The following is a 20,159-nucleotide window of genomic DNA, read 5'->3' as shown; positions in this document are numbered from 1 at the left end:
CCCAATCCCATTCAATCTTGTTTGCTGCAGCTCAAATGTATCCCCTTCCCTCACTTTGCCTTTTATGTCTTTGTTTGTGTCTTGTATGTTTCTTTTTGTTTTGCTGCCATTTTGGCCAGGTCTTACTCGAAAAAGAGATAATTGATCTCAAGTGACTACCTGGTCAAATAAAATAATAAAGAAATAGTAGACCTCCCTGCCATCACGCCGTGCGGCTGTTGTTGTTACTACTGTTCTTCTGCTCCGCTAAATGAAAGTGACGTCCGTCATGCAGCTCATTCAGACGCTGGGGGCTGGTTTTCTTCACAATCAAATATATATTTTCACACTCGAATGTATGTTTTTATGTACCGGTAAGTTGTTTATTAATTAGACTATAGGATATCCGTTGACAGTTAGCTTCCTGACAGTTGTATGTTTATCAATCAATGGAAGCAACAATTTCAGGTGCAGCGTCTGGGTCCCTCTCTTTTCATCGGACCAACAAATATTTTCAACTTCATCCACATACGAGTCACGGCAGAATGACTTATATCATCTTTGAAACACTATTTTAGGCCCAGCCTTTGGGACTTTGGCTTTCCTGGATATAGCATTGAGTGGAATAAATGCATTAATTAATAAAACATGCACTAGTAGGAAGTCACTTGGAGTCTGAAGGGACTGAACTGGTGTTTCAGAAATGAAGGAGGAGGTGGTTTACTACGACGTGTGTGAGGATCCAGAGGAGCTGCAGAGCCTGGTCCAGACTGCTGGACAGCAGGCAGACTCTACTTCTGTCAGTCAACTGAGGAGACGCCTGCAAACACTGGAGACTAAGAGGGGAAACATCTGCGCCAGGCGAGCGTACCTCCGCAACAAGAAGGTCAGCTCCTGCTTCACATCACATACCGTACACACAGTAGCCAGGCGAGGGTAGGTCAAGAAGGTCGACGGGGGTGGGGGGGGGGGGGGGGGGGGGCGGCATGTGTGTATTGGTTTATTGGTATATTTATAGAATGCTGATGAGTGTCGACGTGTCTTCCTTGGGTCCACATACAATCTACAATACATACACTTTCAGGTGTACGATCTTGCATATGAGCAGTGTTGTAGTCGAGTCACTAAATCTCGAGGTTGAGTCCGAGTCCAAGTCCGAGTCACCAAAGAAGAGCCAGAGTTGAGTCCCCATTACCCTAGTCCGAGTCCCAAGTCATGGGACTTTACATATCGAACATCTAGCAGTGCTCTTGCTGTAATTTTATGTAAAATTTGTGTAAGCAAAGAGCACAATTCTTAATAGTACTGAACATGAGGGTATCGACGTGAATTCGCATGTAGGTGGAACACACGTGTCTGCCCTTGCACACAATTAAATAAAGGTATGGTATTAATATAGCCATCAATATCTTATGCCAAATGAGTCCTCGTCTGCACCTTCCGAGTCCGAATGCAGTCAATGTTTGAGTACAAGTCCAAGTCGAGTCACGAGTCCTGAAAGTCTGATTTGAGTACTACAACACTGCATTATGAGATAATTATTTTGAGAGCTGAACATTCAAATTCTAAGGTAGGATTCTGAGAAAACATTCCCAAAAAGTGAATGGATGAAAATGAAGAAAAACTCATTAAACCTGCACTCTGTAACGTTTTCATGAAGAAATGGCCCTCTTCCAGCGATGCATGGCACAGGGAAATTGCCCAGACCAGCTCTTCTGCTCAGGCATGACCAGTGCCACGAAGTCTGTAAAAGGCGACGTCTCATTTCTAGAGCATAAAATGTGAATGACTTGCTTGAAGAATCTTAAAAAAAAAAAAAGTTTATCATTGTTTATCCTGCATGTTTAAACAAGGTGCAGTTACATTGCATGACCATAGGGTACCATCGTGCAGCTTTAAATACAAAAAAAGAGAGAAAGAAAGAAATACACACACAGTCGTGCACACACACAAATATATACAGTATATACTCGCCCAAGGCTGGTGATCAGCATACAATACAGCGAACAAATACATCTGTAGGTTCTTCATGAATGATAATTGGTTATCTATTTGACAAATATCAAGGCATAAATGATTCCAACATGAAATAGCCCTGTATTGTAAATCAGTTATTTTTAGGGAGTTAGTTCTCGGACAGGATTACCTAATTATATATAATTATATGCATTTCTGGTGTTGTGACTATGTACAATTTGACTAAAACATGTACGTGTATCTAGTGCTTATGTACCATGTGTGACCCTAGGACCAGTGTGTGGACGCCCACGAGCAGAAGCAATGTGCAGCTGTGCAGAGCTCCATACAGTTCACCCAGCACCACCAAGTCCACCTGGTGAGTTACCATGGTGACGGGGATAAACCTGCCCACAGACGACCACAGCTGGATGAAATTAACTCATGTTCTCTCTTAACTCTCCCCTGCGTCGTCTGTCTCTCTCTCTATTGACTTTGCAGAAAAGGGAGAAGAGGAAAGAGGAGGAGCAGAGGAGGAAGGAGTGGGTGGACCAGGAGAGGGAGAGGACCTTGAGTAGATTACGGTCCTTCAGAGAGGTGAGTGTCTCAGCCTCCGTCTCCTTAACTTTAATAAAGTCTCTCTAACTTCATCCCACTTGATCATTTTCTCTCCGTCTGGCATCAAATGTCCCGGTTCTGTGAGTCAGCTTTCTTGCTGACTTACGCACATGGTTTTTGTCTCCATGTGCTCTATAATCCTGTAGCTGGCCTGTCGTCCTGTTCGCAACTTGGGTCGACACAATTTCTCACTTGGACTAAGTCAAGGGGTCCCTAGACATGAACAATCATGGAGGTGCTTGTCCGCCACAGTGGGCAAAATGGCTGCAGTTGCCAAATAAAAAATGGCTGCCTTCGACTGTCTAGGTCAGGGGTTCCCAAAGTCGGGGTCGCGACCCACAGGAGGGTCGTGAGCCGCCGCGGGGGGGTCGCCAGATGATTAAAAAAAAAAAAAAAAAAAAAAAATATTTTTTTTGCAGTCAGGCCACTGAACTTAGAAGCAGGCCAGGACGCGTTTTCCTTAATGCCAAGCAAGCAGTGCAAAAATGCTTCCGCATTCGTCACCGCACGCCAGTGCGGTAAAGCGCCCTTCTTTTCAGACAAATGCTACCGTGCGTGCACCGGCGGCGGCGTGCTCGCTCAGGTGCCGGCGTGCGCCGGCGTGCTCGCGCGAGGTGCCCGCGCATGCGCATGAGATCCCGCCTTGGTTCGACACGAGCAGAGCTCAATATATATAAGTCACCGCCCCTTATTCAGTATCTAGCAATAGCTCAATTGGCAAGGCCACATGGCTGTGGATCCTATGGCTCGTTTGCTGGCGAGTTCGAATCCCATCGAAAATATTTTTTAACGTGATTTTTTTTTAACGTGTATTCTTTCGCCGGTTAAGGTTAGGCATGGTTAAGGTTAAGGTTAAGGTTAGGCATTGTTTCGGAGTTGGTTAAGGTTAGAACGGTTAAGTTTAGGCGCTGTTAAGGAGCTGGTTAAGGTTAGAGTTTGTCAAAGAGAATGGCAATATAATTTCTATGGTTAAGGTTAGGCATGGTTAAGGTTAAGGTTAAGGTTAGGCATTGTTTCGGAGTTGGTTAAGGTTAGAACGGTTAAGTTTAGGCGTTGTTAAGGAGCTGGTTAAGGTTAGAGTTTGTCAAAGAGAATGGCAATAGACAGCCTATTTCCGCGCGACCTGGGCGCTGGGCGGCGGAAAATGAAAGGCGCATTACTGCACGCCACTACGGTAAATTTTTGCACTGCTTGCTTGGCATAAAGCTACACGCGGCCAGGACAGTGTTTCTAGTTGCAGCAGCGCAATAGTTAGATAACCTAGGTGGGTAACAACCAGGAGATCACTGCAACTCACACAAGTTGGAGAACTATCTCTCTCTCTCTCTCTCTCTCTCTCTCTCTCTCTCTCTCTCTCTCTCTCTCTCTCTCTCTCTCTCTCTCGCTCTCGCTCTCGCTCTCGCTCTCGCACACATACACAAAATGAGCCGCATGTGATTGGTGGAGGCGGGACCCTTACAAAAAACTGTTAATCATTGACACATGCTAGCCTGTAATAATCCCCCCCAGAAAAATCTACTTTGCATTTGATATATTGCAAATATATGCCATCACACACACTGGCATTTAAAGGGTTAGAATTATAAAATGTATATGTGGGCTGAAGTTGAATAAAATATTGTATTATTTTCAATCTGACATTACAAAAAAACTGAAAATCCATCAATATCAATGTTGTTGCTAATCATACATTATGCTAGCCTGTTTTTTAACAATAATTTGTGATGCCATCACAAACACTGGCATTTAAAGGGTACAAATTAAAAAAAAAATGCCTGCACCAGAATGCAGGAAATGAAGTCTTTGTAACAAGAAATGTCCTGGTGGGGGACCCCCAGACCCCCTGCTTAAAAAGTGGCCTGACTGGGGCTATATTTTGCACTATATTTCCTGGCCTGAATGATTTCCCCAGTCCGGCCCTGGTTAAAAGCCTCCAATGCTTATTAGTGTGTGTGCGTTTGAACGTGTGCATGTTTCAACCATACATTTCCATTTATAAAAAAAAAAAAATGTTTTTTTACCTCCTATAATAGTGGGGGTCGCGGCTCTCTGACCCCATTATTTTTGGGTCGCGGACTGAAAAGTTTGGGAACCCCTGGTCTAGGTCAGGGGTCGGCAACCTTTACTATCAAAAGAGCCATTTTGCCCCCTCCTGCATGAAATAAAATTAACCTGGAGCCGCAAAACCTATTCACCCTTAAAATTAAGATAACACGGTGTATATCGTTTTATATATATGTATACTATATATAGAGAGGGATTGGAATTTATTCAAAAGCTTATTTCTAGTATGTACCTATTGTTATTTTCCGTTCAGTCTCAAGTGTCGGAGAGGAGACGGGCAGAAATGACAGCTGGCAACAAATCCATTCCGAAAAAGAGACAACGGACCCAGTACTTTGTTGGTGGTGTGAAAATATGCCTACAAACATTAAATATCTTTGGAACCGTTTGTATTAAATTATATCTGAATCGGGAGATTATCTTCTCTGTCAAAATGTTAAGTGTATCTCTCTGTGCATAAAGGCTGGCTGTACAGTGCGCATAGAATATTGCATATATTATTGAAATTCGTATTCTCTAACGAACATATCTATTTCTATATTTAACTGATGTTTTTTTGTTGTTCGCTAATTTCTCGCCACATATCAAGCAGGTACAGGTAAGCCTGCATCGTTAGTAGTGAAAGCAAATTAATCTGTCCATGCTGAATTAAACCCTCTACTTAAATTATTTTTTTTGGATTTATCCATGGTTAGCTTATTCGTGGGTTGGAAAGTTAGCCACCTGCAGACGGCAGGGAGAGGCGCGGGGTATTACGTATATTTTAGTTGATGAAATATTAAACACTTTATTTCAGTTCACAGTATCACATCGATCTCCAAAATAAAAAATTCAAATAAATAAAAATAGCCGTTATATATTTCCATATTATTATTATTTTTCAAACCTACAGGGAGCCACTGCAGAGTGGCTAAAGAGAGGTTGCCGACCCCTGTTCTAGGTGAATAGGCTAAATATATTTTAAAATATATTTCACTATGAAACTTCCCCAGTTTATTGTTCACATAACAACAAAGAAAAAAATTATTGGAGGTTAAATATGTAAGAACATAAGCTTTTAGTAACAGGATCTAGTTGCAGAATACATACAGTATGGCACAGAGTGTGTGTGTGTGTGTGTGTGTGTGTGTGTGTGTGTGTGTGTGTGTGTGTGTGTGTGTGTGTGTGTGTGTGTGTGTGTGTGTGTGTGTGTGTGTGTGTGTGTGTGTGTGTGTGTGTGTGTGTGTGTGTGTGTGTGTGTGTGTGTGTGTGTGTGTGTGTGTGTGTGTGTGTGTGTGTGTGTGTGTGTGTGTGTGTGTGTGTGTGTGTGTGTGTGCGCGCGCTTCTGGGAGGGGAAGACATGCATGCTACAGCAGCTTGGTGGCAAAATATTTTCAGTAATTCATTATTAATAATTCATTGAGTAAAACATCTTGCCCGTTTTAACTACCATCGTTAATGCAGTAGAGGTTTCAATATGTTTTGGACACTTTTGGTGTTGGTGTTACGAAAGCATGTTGAACCTGTTATTTGAATCCAATGTGTAATGTGATTTGATCTACGGATTCAATAAAGTATGTAAGATGTGTGTTCATTCACATATCATAATATCACAAATAATATCATAGAGAACAAGACGGTATATGGAATATTAATACAGTCTGTTCCACTATAGCTACATCCCCAAGGATTTCTCCCAAATGAAGCTGTTAAAAACACGGGCGCACACCAGTCTGTCCGACTTACGACTGCCTTTTCAAGTTTGTAAATCCTGTTTGTAGCTACGAACTAATTTACGCAAAAGAAGCCTTTCGAGAATGCCAAAAAAGTTTGCAAATCGAGTTACGAAGAAATTGGTTGGTAACTTTCTCGTAAGTCCGTTCAAGAATGAGGTCCATTGACTTTCCACACAGTCTTTGATATCACTATAATACTGATGAGTCTGTGTTGAGACACATAATATTCAGCATGCTTACAGAAATAATGTGAATGCTACTTAATCAATAATGATAACATTATAGTAATATTAATAATATCGATTATTCAAATAACTCTAATCTTTCCCCCTTCTCTTCTCAGAAGCGACAGGGCCAGTATGTCCTGAAGACACCTCGATCCAAGATGTCCTACAGAGAGCCACTGTGTTCTGACCCCTCCCAGCCACTGTCCATCATCAGCCTTGGTCCCGCCCCTTCCTCTGGTGGCCCCCTCCCCCCCACCCTGTACCTGCCACAACAGACACCCAAACCCAAGGTCATCCCTGTCCAAATCCACGCACCGCCACTGCCGATAGCCAACCCCTCTGCCACCTCCACACCTCCCCCGCCGCCGCCACCTCCTCCTCCCCCGCCCCTGCCTCCTCCTCCTCCCCTCCCTGCCCTCTCTCCCTCTCAGGACACACCCATGCCTCTCAGTGAGAACGTGGCTGCTCCGTTCCCAGCCAGAAACACCCTCAAACAGAACATAGGTGAGCAAGGAGTGTATGATTCAAACACAACATTATGCCATTTTCTGATTCAAACACAACAACATTATGCCATTTTCTGATTCAAACAACATTATGCCATTTTCTGATTCAAACACAACAACATTATGCCATTTTATGATTCAAACGTAACTTTATGCCATTTTATGATTCAAACACAATATGCCAATTTATGATTCAAACACAACATTATGCCATTTTATGATTCAAACGTAACATATGCCATTTGGTGGATGCTTTTGTCCAAAGTGTTTTATATAACCATTAGTACATGCATTTCTTTTGGCACAAGTGGCCTCAGTGGGAATAGAACCAGGCCACATTGATCCGTTGTGTCTGTCCATCTATGTCTGTTTTGAATTATTTTTCAATGAGGACTGTCTGTTTGTTGTTTGACAGAAAATGTCAGAGAGGATGAACTTTTGGAACTGATGGATATATTAATGTAGGCCAGGGGTCTTCAATTAAGTTTGGCCGAGGGCCAAATTTCTTCCAAGCCATTGTATGGGGGGCCGGAAACAAAAACAATGGCTAATTTAATATATTGATAGTGAAAACATTTGAACTCTGTGACAGACCACCTTATAACTAAGACATACATTTGTGGCAGAGGCAGATAATGGACAAAATAAACGAGCTGCATAGGTGGCTTAATAAACTGTAAACGACATACACATTTGCACTGAACATTATACCTTTGTCTGTTTGCCATTTTATTATAAAACCAGAGACAAGCGCCTCTCTCTTATCAGCCTATCTTACATTATGCACAACCAATGTGTCTATCTGACGGCCCTTTCTGTGGAGCGCACTGGACTATTGAGAAACAATAGGAATTTTCCATTGGTTCTCCCAGTCCATGTGACCATTTCTAGCATTTCCATTGGCTATAGTGACAGACATAGATATATGATAAATGGATAGATACAGCGGATTAGATGCAGTCCAGAGAAAACAACCAATCTAGATATTTCAAGATTCTATGCTTTACATCCGCGCATTCTCTGAGAGATGCACTACATTTTTAGATGACAATCGATTCCGATACAATAAAGCAAGTCTTTATCACAAACAAATCCAAAGATATTTAATGTTTTACAAAACATGTCTACTGTTGCACCCGGCTTTAGAGGGTTAAAAGCCTAATAGTATTTTTTATTTGGTTAATAAATGTCTCGTAATTCCTTATATACCTAATGTAGCGCATCTTCTTGAAGCAGATTCAGCTTTTTTTGCTCTGATTTGACTTCAGTTTAATTGCATTGTTACTGTTCACATGTGTGGTGCCATCAGTCATATATAAGTAAAGATAAAGTTTGAATGACTTACTGAACTGGTGTTTTAATTTCACACCACACTGCTTGTTTGCTATTTCAGCACCAGGCGCTGTCCACCGACTTTTTTCATGTTGAGCAAGCACTACATTGCACCTCGCTGCCTACCTGTTATTCACTCTCAACATGGATAAAACAACGTATAATAAGCATTCTTTAGGTGGTGGTAGTTTCTCTATTTGGACATTATAGCTAACATATAGCCTAGCCTAGTTGGTCTGATATAAAAAAATAAATAAATAAAAGAAAAAAAGAAAGTAATTTTTTTTAATATTCTGAAGGGCCAGATATTATTGGTATTATTGATATTATCTATCTATCTATCTATCTATCTATCTATCTATCTATCTATCTATCTATCTATCTATCTATCTATCTATCTATCTATCTATCTATCTATCTATCTATCTATCTATCTATCTATCTATCTATCTAACAAACACATGGTCATCGATATGAGTTTCAGGTTGTTTTTCTTAAAGGAACACGCCAACATTATGGGAAATGCGTTTACCGTCTTCTCCAGAGTCAGACAAGAAGATAAATACCAATTTCCTCTCTGTGCGTTCAGTAGACAGCTGCAAGCTAGCCTGGCTTAGTACAAATGGAATGGATACGGATTAGCTAGCCTAGCTTAAGCTTGGCTAATTGACTGACTAGCAAACTAGGTTAGACCACCCAAACTTGTGCTTTTATTGAACTAGACCTCCCGGAGTAGACTTAGGCGACTTAGACTTTATTGTTCTCAGGGGGAAATTCCTTTTCACATCACTATACTCACCAGTACTACAACATCAGTATCAAATAGTACATACAACAACACACACTGACAGCAGTTTACACTCTGTTCAGCAAGGCCTTTTGGCAAGGCTGCAGGGATCAGGCTTTCCCTAAGCGAGCCCTTCTGTACCCTAGTGTTCTGTACCTGTGTCAGGGGGGAAGTAGGGTAGTGATTGAGTGTGATGTCCTGTTCTCTTGAGGTTGCAATGCATGCAATGGCCATTTGTTTAGCTCTGCAAGGTGTGGTGTGGGGAGAACAATTATCCTGACAGAGGTGTTGGTTATGCGCGTGAGTTTGGCCCAGTTAGTAACGGTAGTATGTTAAAGAAACAGGTTGTACAGTAGGATGGGCTGAATGATGCCCTGGTAGTATGTTAAAGAAACAGGTTGTACAGTAGGATGGGCTGAATGGTGCCCTGGTATTAAATAAACAGGTTGTACAGTAGGATGGGCTGAACGATGCCCTGGTAGTATGTTAAAGAACAGGTTGTACAGTAGGATGGGCTGAATGGTGCCCTGGTATTAAATAAACAGGTTGTACAGTAGGATGGGCTGAACGATGCCCTGGTAGTATGTTAAAGAACAGGTTGTACAGTAGGATGGGCTGAATGGTGCCCTGGTATTAAATAAACAGGTTGTACAGTAGGATGGGCTGAATGATGCCCTGGTAGTATGTTAAAGAAACAGGTTGTACAGTAGGATGGGCTGAACGATGCCCTGGTAGTATGTTAAAGAAACGGGTTGTACAGTAGGATGGGCTGAACGATGCCCTGGTAGTATGTTAAAGAAACAGGTTGTACAGGTTGTACAGGTTGTACAGGATGGGCTGAACGATGCCCTGGTAGGACAATAGGAGGACAATAGAGTCCATGGAGTATGACGCTAATCTAGTCAGCATTTTCCATTCACATACATGAAATGGTTAGCATTAGCTGATTTAGCAGGGGCAGGACGGTGGGGTGTGTGCAAAGGCCTGCAAAGAAAACTGTTATGTAATACTTTGTAAATATCCTTTTCAGTTTCTGATTGTTCAATGCCCCCCAGTTAAATGGGGGGTTCAATTTCAGACCGTTCATAAATCTTAGAGAGAGAGAGCACAAGTACAGCTGACAAGTACAGTAGGAGGGGGTAGAAATATATAGTCATAATGAATTATATGCCAATATTAAAGCAATTTGATGCTTTTAAGGCACAACAATTGCATTGCCAATGGATATTAGGTTAGGTAATACATTTGCTGGATTTAACATAACTTCTTTTAATCTAATGTTCATTTGTTAATTTGATCTATTTCCATCTTTTATTGTACAATAATTGTAACTCCCGGTATGAACCACAGCCACTTCTGGGCCCCCGGATCAACCATCGCCACGCCCCCGCAAAGGAGTGACAGCGCGTTTCCTGAAATTATTCCCACAGTCTAGGATCTGCGTTATACCATTCTGAATTACGTTTTTGTGCTCCATTCTTCCAGAGGGGTCTTTTGAAATGTAAAATAGACCCAAAATGCTGATACTAAATTCACTTTGTCCTAAATAATGCACGTTATATACCGTGGCGCTCGCTCGGTGCAACAACAACAAAATAAAGAATATTCTAAACACGGGTCTCTCGTTCATTAATGTATAAACAATGAATTTATCCCATCTGGCACAGTGGCTCAGCGGTAGTGCTCAATCCTGGCAACCCAGCGACCGGTGTTCGAAACCCCGTGTTTCCAATATAATTTTTTTGAATATAATATTAATTATTATACGCAAAGGTAGCCTGGTTTTAAGTTAAAATATTATAAATCTACATGCATTGAGGATGTCATTCTTTATATAGCTCTCAACGTGCACCAAATTGAATTATTCCTATATTGCAAAAAGAAGGAGACGACTGGGTTTCGAACCCCGGTCGTCTGCGTGAAAGTCAAAAGAAGAACCCGTTACACCACAGAGAAGATAAGTAAAAGATCGACCATACATCAATCAATGGGTAAGGGAGCCGTATCGTTATTCTGTATAACAGTTTTACTAATTATTTTCGCTAGCAAGATCTCATTTGATTATTCAATCCAGCAGGCAAGTTTAAAGAAATATAATCTGATTGATTGAGGTAATGAGGGACTTAAAATTAGCCTATAGATAACGCATTTAACTTGTCGGCGAGGCGATTGAGCCGTACTGCAATATGTTACTAAAGTTTTAAATCAATTAATCAATCAATGCCGCTAGAGAATCAGGATCTCTGCTCTCGACACTTGCTGCCTTCTCGGCTGAGGCGGCCGCGCACATTTATCCTGGGTCTCAAGTCTGGCTTGAGTTAACGAGACTGAATCCACCTTCGAGGAACAGGAAAATCCCGGCTTCAAACATCGGGTTAACTGAAGCTGGATAATGACATCTTGATCGACTTAGTTGAACCAGGTACGGGGAACGGGGCCCTGGTCTTCTAGCAATACAGATACGGATACAGATATGTTGTTGGTTGAACAGATACAGATAATGATGTCTCTGCACACCTCTAAAAGAACTAACATGGCAATTTAGTACCACATAGTTCAGTCTTTTCACATATTTTCAGCAACTGTTTTCTAACATGTATAATGTGTGTTTCACATAACAACAACAACAACAACAACAACAACAACAACAACAACAACAATGATGTGTTGTTGATCATTTAGAGTCTCATCTTCTGCCCAGTCAGACATCCAGTAGCGAGTGGAAACTGTGACTGTCTGCAGTCTAGTGGGATTAACACTCCATCTGGAGAGCTCCTGAGGCCAGTGTGAGCCCGGTCTCTGGCTAGAGGGAGGGGCTGATGTGTGAACACATGATCTCTGACCACTGGGGATGTTGTGTTTCTCTGTTCCAGAGAAGTGTGTGTGTGTGTATATATTGGAGAGGATGCAACCAGTGGCTTCCTTTAAAGCTCTCAGATGGTGTCTGTCTGTCTGTCTGTCTGTCTGTCTGTCTGTCTGTCTGTCTGTCTGTCTGTCTGTCTGTCTGTCTCTCTCTCTCTCTCTCTCTCTCTCTCCTTCTCTCTCCTTCTCTCTCTGTGTGGTGAGCTAATTTCCCTCGTCAGCCCCAGGTCACAGGAGGCTTCTACCTCTGAAGGAGGCCTGCAAATGTTCACTTTCCTAGCCAGGGGAGTTAGATAACCTGATTTAAAGGAGAACGCCACTGATTTTCAACATTGAAATATGGTCATATGTTGCCTTCGGGAAGTACTGTGGTCATGAGCAGAATTCTCTAATCGGTTCCACAGACTGTATTGGCTGGTCAAGTCACATGGTGGTGCTCATTTGGCACGCCCCCCCCCCCCCCCCCCCCCCCCCTCGAATGCAATGCAACATCAGTGGGAGTAAGAATCCAAGCTGTGTAATTGGAGGGTGAAACAGAGCGCTTATTTTAGTCACAGAAATATGTTACCTGTTTTGCAAAAGAAAAAAGTAATAATGTTTCACCCTCTGTGTCTTTGCGATTATTTAGCAGTTCAAGTGATTTCGGTTCCACTCGTTATCTCGGCTATTCTACTGTACATAATTATGTTCTACTGCACAGAACAATGTTCTACTGTACAGAATGATATTCTACTGTACATAATAGGGCTCTACTATACAGAATAAGGATTTACTCTACAGAACAATATCCTACAGTACAGAATGAGGTTCTACTGTACGAAACAATATTCTACTGTGCAAAAGGAGTGGCAGCTCATTCTCATTATATCCATGTGTCTTTGAAATCTGCTGTCTCCCTGACTCCCTGTCTTAGGATCCATGGACGAGGTGTTGGCCTCGCTACAGCGCGGTCAGATCCAGCTCCGTAAGGTCCCGCCCTCAGGTGCCCCTGGGACAGCCCCCTCTGCAGGGAAGACGAGGAACCACCTAATGTCAGCCATTCGACAAGGGGTCACCCTGAAGAAGGTGAGACATATAGGGGTTCTCAAACTTTTTTATACCACAGCCCCATTTTATTTAGGATTTTTTTTGGCGACCCCACACACAATGTATCGCGTAAGTTCAATGTGGAATTAAGGAATATCAAAATAAAAGCACACGTTGTTGAACTTGATCATGCATATTTATTAGAACATTTTATTACAGTACTATGTTATCAATACACATTAATAAAACAAGTCATATTTAGCCAAAATATGTTGCCAGAACATTAAAAAAAAATATATATATATTTTTTTTGTTTTACTTGCCAATGCCTACCCACGACCCCACTTTGGGCCACGACTAGGGATGTCCGATATTATCGGCCTACCGATATTGGCATTAAAATGTAATATCGGAAATTACCGCTATCGTCTTTCAAAAAAAAGGTAATAATATATATTTTTTACATTTATCAAAGTTATTTAACCTTTATTTACCCAGGCAAGCAAGTAAGAACAAATTCTTATTTTATTTATTGTCAAAAGTATGCATAATGTTGTGTTAATTCCATGACAAGATTTTTTTTTACATTTGACTGGCACAATTTGTTTATCAAATTCATGTTTTTTTCAAATTTAAATTTAATTTCAATATTGAAATACATTTAGCCAACCCTAGTGTATAATATGATTTTAGTATCAGTGGTCTGAGTGAAAGGCCTCTGTGGGTGTTTCTACACTGTTCCTCTCCTATAATCACTCTCCCTCAGTCCTTCAGTGATCCATCAGCCACTTCAGCTTTTTTAACCCTCTCACACAGTAAAGGGTTAAAGCTCCCTTGTCTAGGACCGCCACCTCTCTGTCCATTAATCCACTCATTGTTTTCAAAGCTGGATGTTTTTGCTGCAAACAGGGTTGTCTTGTGTGTCAACCTGCCTGGTAAAGTAAAGGTGAGATATTGTAAACAGGGTTGTCTTGTGTGTCAACCTGCCTGGTAAAGTAAAGGTGAGATATTGTAAACAGGGTTGTCTTGTGTGTCAACCTGCCTGGTAAAGTAAAGGTGAGATATTGTAAACAGGGTTGTCTTGTGTGTCAACCTGCCTGCTAAAGTAAAGGTGATATATTGTAAACAGGGTTGTCTTGTGTGGCAACCTGCCTGGTAAAGTAAAGGTGAGATATTGTAAACAGGGTTGTCATGTGTGGCAACCTGTCTGGTGAAGTAAAGGTGAGATATTGTAAACAGGGTTGTCTTGTGTGGCAACCTGCCTGGTAAAGTAAAGGTGAGATATTGTAAACAGGGTTGTCTTGTGTGTCAGCCTGCCTGGTAAAGTAAAGGTGAGATATTGTAAACAGGGTTGTCTTGTGTGTCAACCTGCCTGGTAAAGTAAAGGTGAGATATTGTAAACAGGGTTGTCTTGTGTGTCACCCTGCCTGGTAAAGTAAAGGTGAGATATTGTAAACAGGGTTGTGTTGTGTGTCAACCTGCCTGGTAAAGTAAAGGTGAGATATTGTAAACAGGGTTGTCTTGTGTGTCAACCTGCCTGGTAAAGTAACAGTGAGATATTGTAAACAGGGTTGTCTTGTGTGTCAACATGCCTGGTAAAGTAAAGGTGAGATATTGTAAACAGGGTTGTCTTGTGTGTCAACCTGCCTGGTAAAGTAAAGGTGAGATATTGTAAACAGGGTTGTCTTGTGTGTCAACCTGCCTGGTAAAGTAAAGGTGAGATATTGTAAACAGGGTTGTCTTGTGTGTCAACCTGCCTGGTAAAGTAAAGGTGAGATATTGTAAACAGGGTTGTGTTGTGTGTCAACCTGCCTGGTAAAGTAAAGGTGAGATATTGTAAACAGGGTTGTCTTGTGTGTCAACCTGCCTGGTAAAGTAAAGGTGAGATATTGTAAACAGGGTTGTCTTGTGTGTCAACCTGCCTGGTAAAGTAACAGTGAGATATTGTAAACAGGGTTGTCTTGTGTGTCAACCTGCCTGGTAAAGTAACAGTGAGATATTGTAAACAGGGTTGTCTTGTGTGTCAACCTGCCTGGTAAAGTAAAGGTGAGATATTGTAAACAGGGTTGTCTTGTGTGTCAACCTGCCTGGTAAAGTAACGGTGAGATATTGTAAACAGGGTTGTCTTGTGTGCCAACCTGCCTGGTAAAGTAAAGGTGAGATATTGTAAACATGGTTGTCTTGTGTGTCGACCTGCCTGGTAAAGTAAAGGTGAGCTATTGTAAACAGGGTTGTGTTGTGTGTCAACCTGCCTGGTAAAGTAACAGTGAGATATTGTAAACAGGGTTGTGTTGTGTGTCAACCTGCCTGGTAAAGTAACGGTGAGATATTGTAAACAGGGTTGTCTTGTGTGTCAACCTGCCTGGTAAAGTAAAGGTGAGATATTGTAAACAGGGTTGTCTTGTGTGTTGACCTGCCTGGTAAAGTAAAGGTGAGATATTGTAAACAGGGTTGTCTTGTGTGTCAACCTGCCTGGTAAAGTAAAGGTGAGCTATTGTAAACAGGGTTGTGTTGTGTGTCAACCTGCCTGGTAAAGTAACAGTGAGATATTGTAAACAGGGTTGTGTTGTGTGTCAACCTGCCTGGTAAAGTAACGGTGAGATATTGTAAACAGGGTTGTCTTGTGTGTCAACCTGCCTGGTAAAGTAAAGGTGAGATATTGTAAACAGGGTTGTCTTGTGTGTTGACCTGCCTGGTAAAGTAAAGGTGAGATATTGTAAACAGGGTTGTCTTGTGTGTCAACCTGCCTGGTAAAGTAAAGGTGAGATATTGTAAACAGGGTTGTCTTGTGTGCCAACCTGCCTGGTAAAGTAAAGGTGAGATATTGTAAACAGGGTTGTCTTGTGTGTCAACCTGCCTGGTAAATTAAAGGTGAGATATTGTAAACAGGGTTGTCTTGTGTGTCAACCTGCCTGGTAAAGTAACGGTGAGATATTGTAAACAGGGTTGTCTTGTGTGGCAACCTGCCTGGTAAAGTAAAGGTGAGATATTGTAAACAGGGTTGTCTTGTGTGTCAGCCTGCCTGGTAAAGTAAAGGTGAGATGTTGTAAACAGGGTTGTCTTGTGTGTCAACCTGCCTGGTAAAGTAAAGGTGAGATATTGTTCGTGTTGCAGATGGTTCCTGTGCGCTCTGAGGTCCCCGCTAGTAAAGACAATGAGCTGGAGCGCAGCATCAAGGCTGCCATGCAGAGGATGAAGAAGGTCTCAGCCGACTCTGATGAAGACTCCGACAGAACAGATGACGACACACAGTCTGCTGAGTGGGACAGCTGAGAACAAACACACCCACACACACACACATTACTGCACACATGCTAATTAAGAGGTTCCTTAATAGTTTTCTTCATGATACTAAGCTAGAACATACTGTATGTGTATTTCTGCTACTAGGCTCTTTATTTGATGGTATATTTAGCATTGAAGGTGACATCCAGTTATTCTACTCCTCATTGCAAAATAATCTAATGGTGACTGTACCACAAAACTGTGTTTGTTTGTTTAATAATTCAGCTGCTGTACAATTATTTGTCCTGTTGTTGGTTTACAGAAATACAAAGCAGAGTGAGTATGATGCTTATATCTAGCCCCTATCTAGCCTCTAAACTACGATCCGATATCGCGCCGATACTAGCAACATTTGACGGATCGGGTATCTGTTACAGATGGTCCAATACATGACTGATCCATTACAAACACGTCACTAACAGCACAGCAGCGCATGATTGAGAAGAGGAAAATTGGGCCCAGCTTTCAACCCTGAATGGATTCAGCTTGATGAGATATTGGCCCAAGGTTTAGGAGTTGTATTAGCCTATATAGCAATAACTATCAGCAGAATTGGTTGAAGGTTTAGCAACAAGTCAGTCTCTCTGTCTGTGTCTGTCAGCTGACCTGCGTCTGTCAGCTGACCTGCGTCTCTTGAGTCGTTAAAAACATTAGCTTGTTAGCTAACTATCTAACAAAGCTGCTGTAATACTACTACTACTACTAGCTACTAAAGATCCATTTCCGTCATCACTAGTCCAGTAAACAGTACGTGCAGGAAAGCGAGCATGGCATAATGGGCCTCGCTACATATCAATCACACTAGGCTGTCAATCAAAGTAATTGGGCCGGGACTAATCTCTTGGCTGTTAAGTTTATGGATATATTGAAAATTAATGAAAATATCTTGCTTGGGTGGATTTATTACTTTTAGTTTGGACATTATGATCAATGTAATGTGCAGCTGTTTTATTATAAAAAGATATTTGACATTATGCAAATATTTTTGTATTTGTAATATTTTGTATTAAATAACAAATATCGGATTGGTATCGGCATCATAACTGAAAGTGTTATTGTTCCATCCCTACTCTAGACAGTAAAACTGTTTACCTAAATCATGTACTGACATTCTTTTGATGAAACTAAAGATATGCAGGGAACAGACACTTATTAATTCTAAGAAAGGCAGGTTTATTTTATTTTTTTAAAGTATTTTCTGCTGTTGCCCTCGTAAGATATCATGTAGGCTTCTCACACAAGGGAGGATTTGCAATGGGTGATTTTTACTCTCATGCGATGGCCAAAAACATTATGCACTGCATTATGGTTTAGTATTTTTACAGTTTGTGAATGTTTTCTCATCCTTTGATTCTACTGTAAAACTTTTGAAAACCCCACCCCACCCCACATGGTCAGCTACCCAACACCCCATACAGTCAGCTACCCAACACCCCTCACTCACTGTCAGCTATCCAACACCCCAAACACCCCATACAGTCAGCTACCCAACACCCCTCACTCACCGTCAGCTACCCAACACCCCAAACACCCCATACAGTCAGCTACCCAACACCCCTCACTCACCGTCAGCTACCCAACACCCCACACCATCAGCTACCCAACACCCCAAACAGTCAGCTACCCAACACCCCTCACTCACTGTCAGCTACCCAACACCCCAAACACCCCAAACAGTCAGCTACCCAACACCCCTCACTCACCGTCAGCTACCCAACACCCCACACCATCAGCTACCCAACACCCCATACAGTCAACTACCCAACCCCCTCCACACCATCACCAACCAACACCCCACACTCCCTGCCAGATGGTCCGTGACTGAGTGTCGGATATTGTGCGTGACTTAGTGACCCCTATGTGCCAGCAGAGCCCACGGTGGCAGTGCTGCTCAGGCGGTGGGAGACACAGTTTGAGGCAGAGGAGACAGGGTCACCAGGGTAACCATGTCAGCCCACTGAAACTGCACAGTACATGCTCCGTGTTTAGACTTTGCTGACCCCTACACTCAACTGACATTCTCCTTGGAATGAGTTTGAAATTGTTACTAGATTGGGGCGCCCCTGTGGCACACCGCGTAAATGCACTTGCATTGTAATCGCAACGTCCTGGGTTCGAATCCGGCCCAGGGACATGTGTTGCAGGTCCTCCCCATCTCTCTCTCTCAAATTTCCATCTGTCCTGTCAATAAAAGCACCTACCCTACAAAATATATTAAAAAGGAAAGAAATTGTTACTAGATTTGTACTGTACCTTTCATCAGCTGTCACAAGTCACGAGTGTCAGAGCTTTTGTGTTTTCATACTAATCAGAGGAGTTGATAAGGGAGTATTACCTATTGGCTTCACAAAGCATGACAGCATTAATTATAGTCTATACGTTTGTCATTGTATTATTATTATTATTATTATTATTATTATTATTATTATTATTATTATTATTATTGACTGTGCAATAATAATACTGTCTTGTATTTGTCTTTGAATTCGAAATGTGAGAATGTCTTCCTTGTTGCAAATCATGAACTAGACACATTGTTAGAATGTTATGGTATTACATGCGTTTCTTTTCCTCTGATCAAACAGCAGAGTGTAACACACACACACACACACACACACACACACACACACACACACACACCAGTACTACTACAGAGTACCTGTAGTACAGCCATAGATTAGCAAAATAATTTCTTTTGTAAGTGGTCTACATGTTAAAATAATAGCTCTACACTCTGACACACATCACCGATATAGATTGTCTGGTCAGTAACATGAGTTTCCCAGTCCCTCCACTCTGCAGTAAACAGAAAATACATTGGTATCCCATTCCCACTTTATCCAATAAGGAGAGAAAACTCCACACTGCAAACAATAAAAAAATAATTTTAAGCAAATGTGTGCTCGAATTTTTTTTTTTTTATAATCTACCAGTGCAGTAAGCTAATTTGGCTTGGCAAGGTTTCTTGAAATAAGTTATCTAGGGTTTACTGCAGAGCAGAGGGACTGGGAGACCCATGTTACTGACCAAACATTATATATCAGTGATGGCTGGTCAGAATGTAGAGTGATTTAACACGTATTTTAACAAAAAAACACCACTTACCTTTAAGGTATTGAGGTCAGATATTTACCTGACTAGGATCCAACTGGATTGAATTGTAAAATAGTGTGTTGCCTTTTTGTCCCCCACATGCCATAATGAATGGTCTTTGAATGTTAGAAACGTTTGTGTAAACAACGGAATGTGGCATAGTCTTTGGCATAGATTTAGCACTGCCCGCTGCATGTATGTTAAGTGCCAGTTTACCTTTCACAAAGGTCTCGGGACGAATCCTTTTTCAATTATGAGCTTCACTCTTTTGAACCTGTGACAAACTGCACTTGATTTGGTTGTTTCTAATAGATGAGAATACTATGAAGCACTGATTTTTATTCTTTTCTTTTTTTTGGTGCAATTGTTTTCCAATACAGTTGTTAGAACATGTAACTATGCTGTAACAAGTGCCTTGAGGATTATGACTTAATATTGGATGTGACACACCATTAAAAGGTTTGCAGATAATTATGATTTTGAGTTTTTGAAAGCACACACACTTTCTGGGTTAATTTGCCACTTGTGTGATCATTGACCATATTCACACGGTGGCCGTTTTGCTCTGACATCATGCTCAGGGTTCCTCACCTTTAAAGCCCTCCATAGCCTGCCCCCCCCCCCCACCTGACTGACCTCCTTCTCCCTTACCGCCCCACCCGATCCCTCCGGTCCTCTTCCACTGCTTCCCTCACCGTAATAAAAATGT

General features: G+C 41.7%; 1 protein-coding gene across 1 annotated transcript in view; it reads left to right on the top strand.

Moving 5' to 3' along the window:
• whamm (WASP homolog associated with actin, golgi membranes and microtubules) overlaps positions 1–19,859 on the top strand; it is a 55,320-nt gene extending 35,461 nt beyond the window's left edge. Inside the window, exons 6-11 of the mRNA XM_084337210.1 lie at positions 681–865; positions 2,228–2,314; positions 2,437–2,532; positions 6,676–7,063; positions 12,960–13,111; positions 16,187–19,859. Of these exons, the coding sequence (XP_084193336.1) occupies positions 681–865; positions 2,228–2,314; positions 2,437–2,532; positions 6,676–7,063; positions 12,960–13,111; positions 16,187–16,345 (1,067 nt within the window). The 3' untranslated portion in view covers positions 16,346–19,859. The remainder of the gene's footprint in view (positions 1–680; positions 866–2,227; positions 2,315–2,436; positions 2,533–6,675; positions 7,064–12,959; positions 13,112–16,186) is intronic.
• Positions 19,860–20,159: the final 300 nt, after the last annotated feature.

Source organism: Notolepis coatsorum (assembly GCF_963971535.1).
Source record: "Notolepis coatsorum genome assembly, chromosome: 20".
Lineage (NCBI taxonomy): Eukaryota > Metazoa > Chordata > Actinopteri > Aulopiformes > Paralepididae > Notolepis > Notolepis coatsorum.
This window is presented reverse-complemented; position numbering and strand designations above follow the sequence as displayed.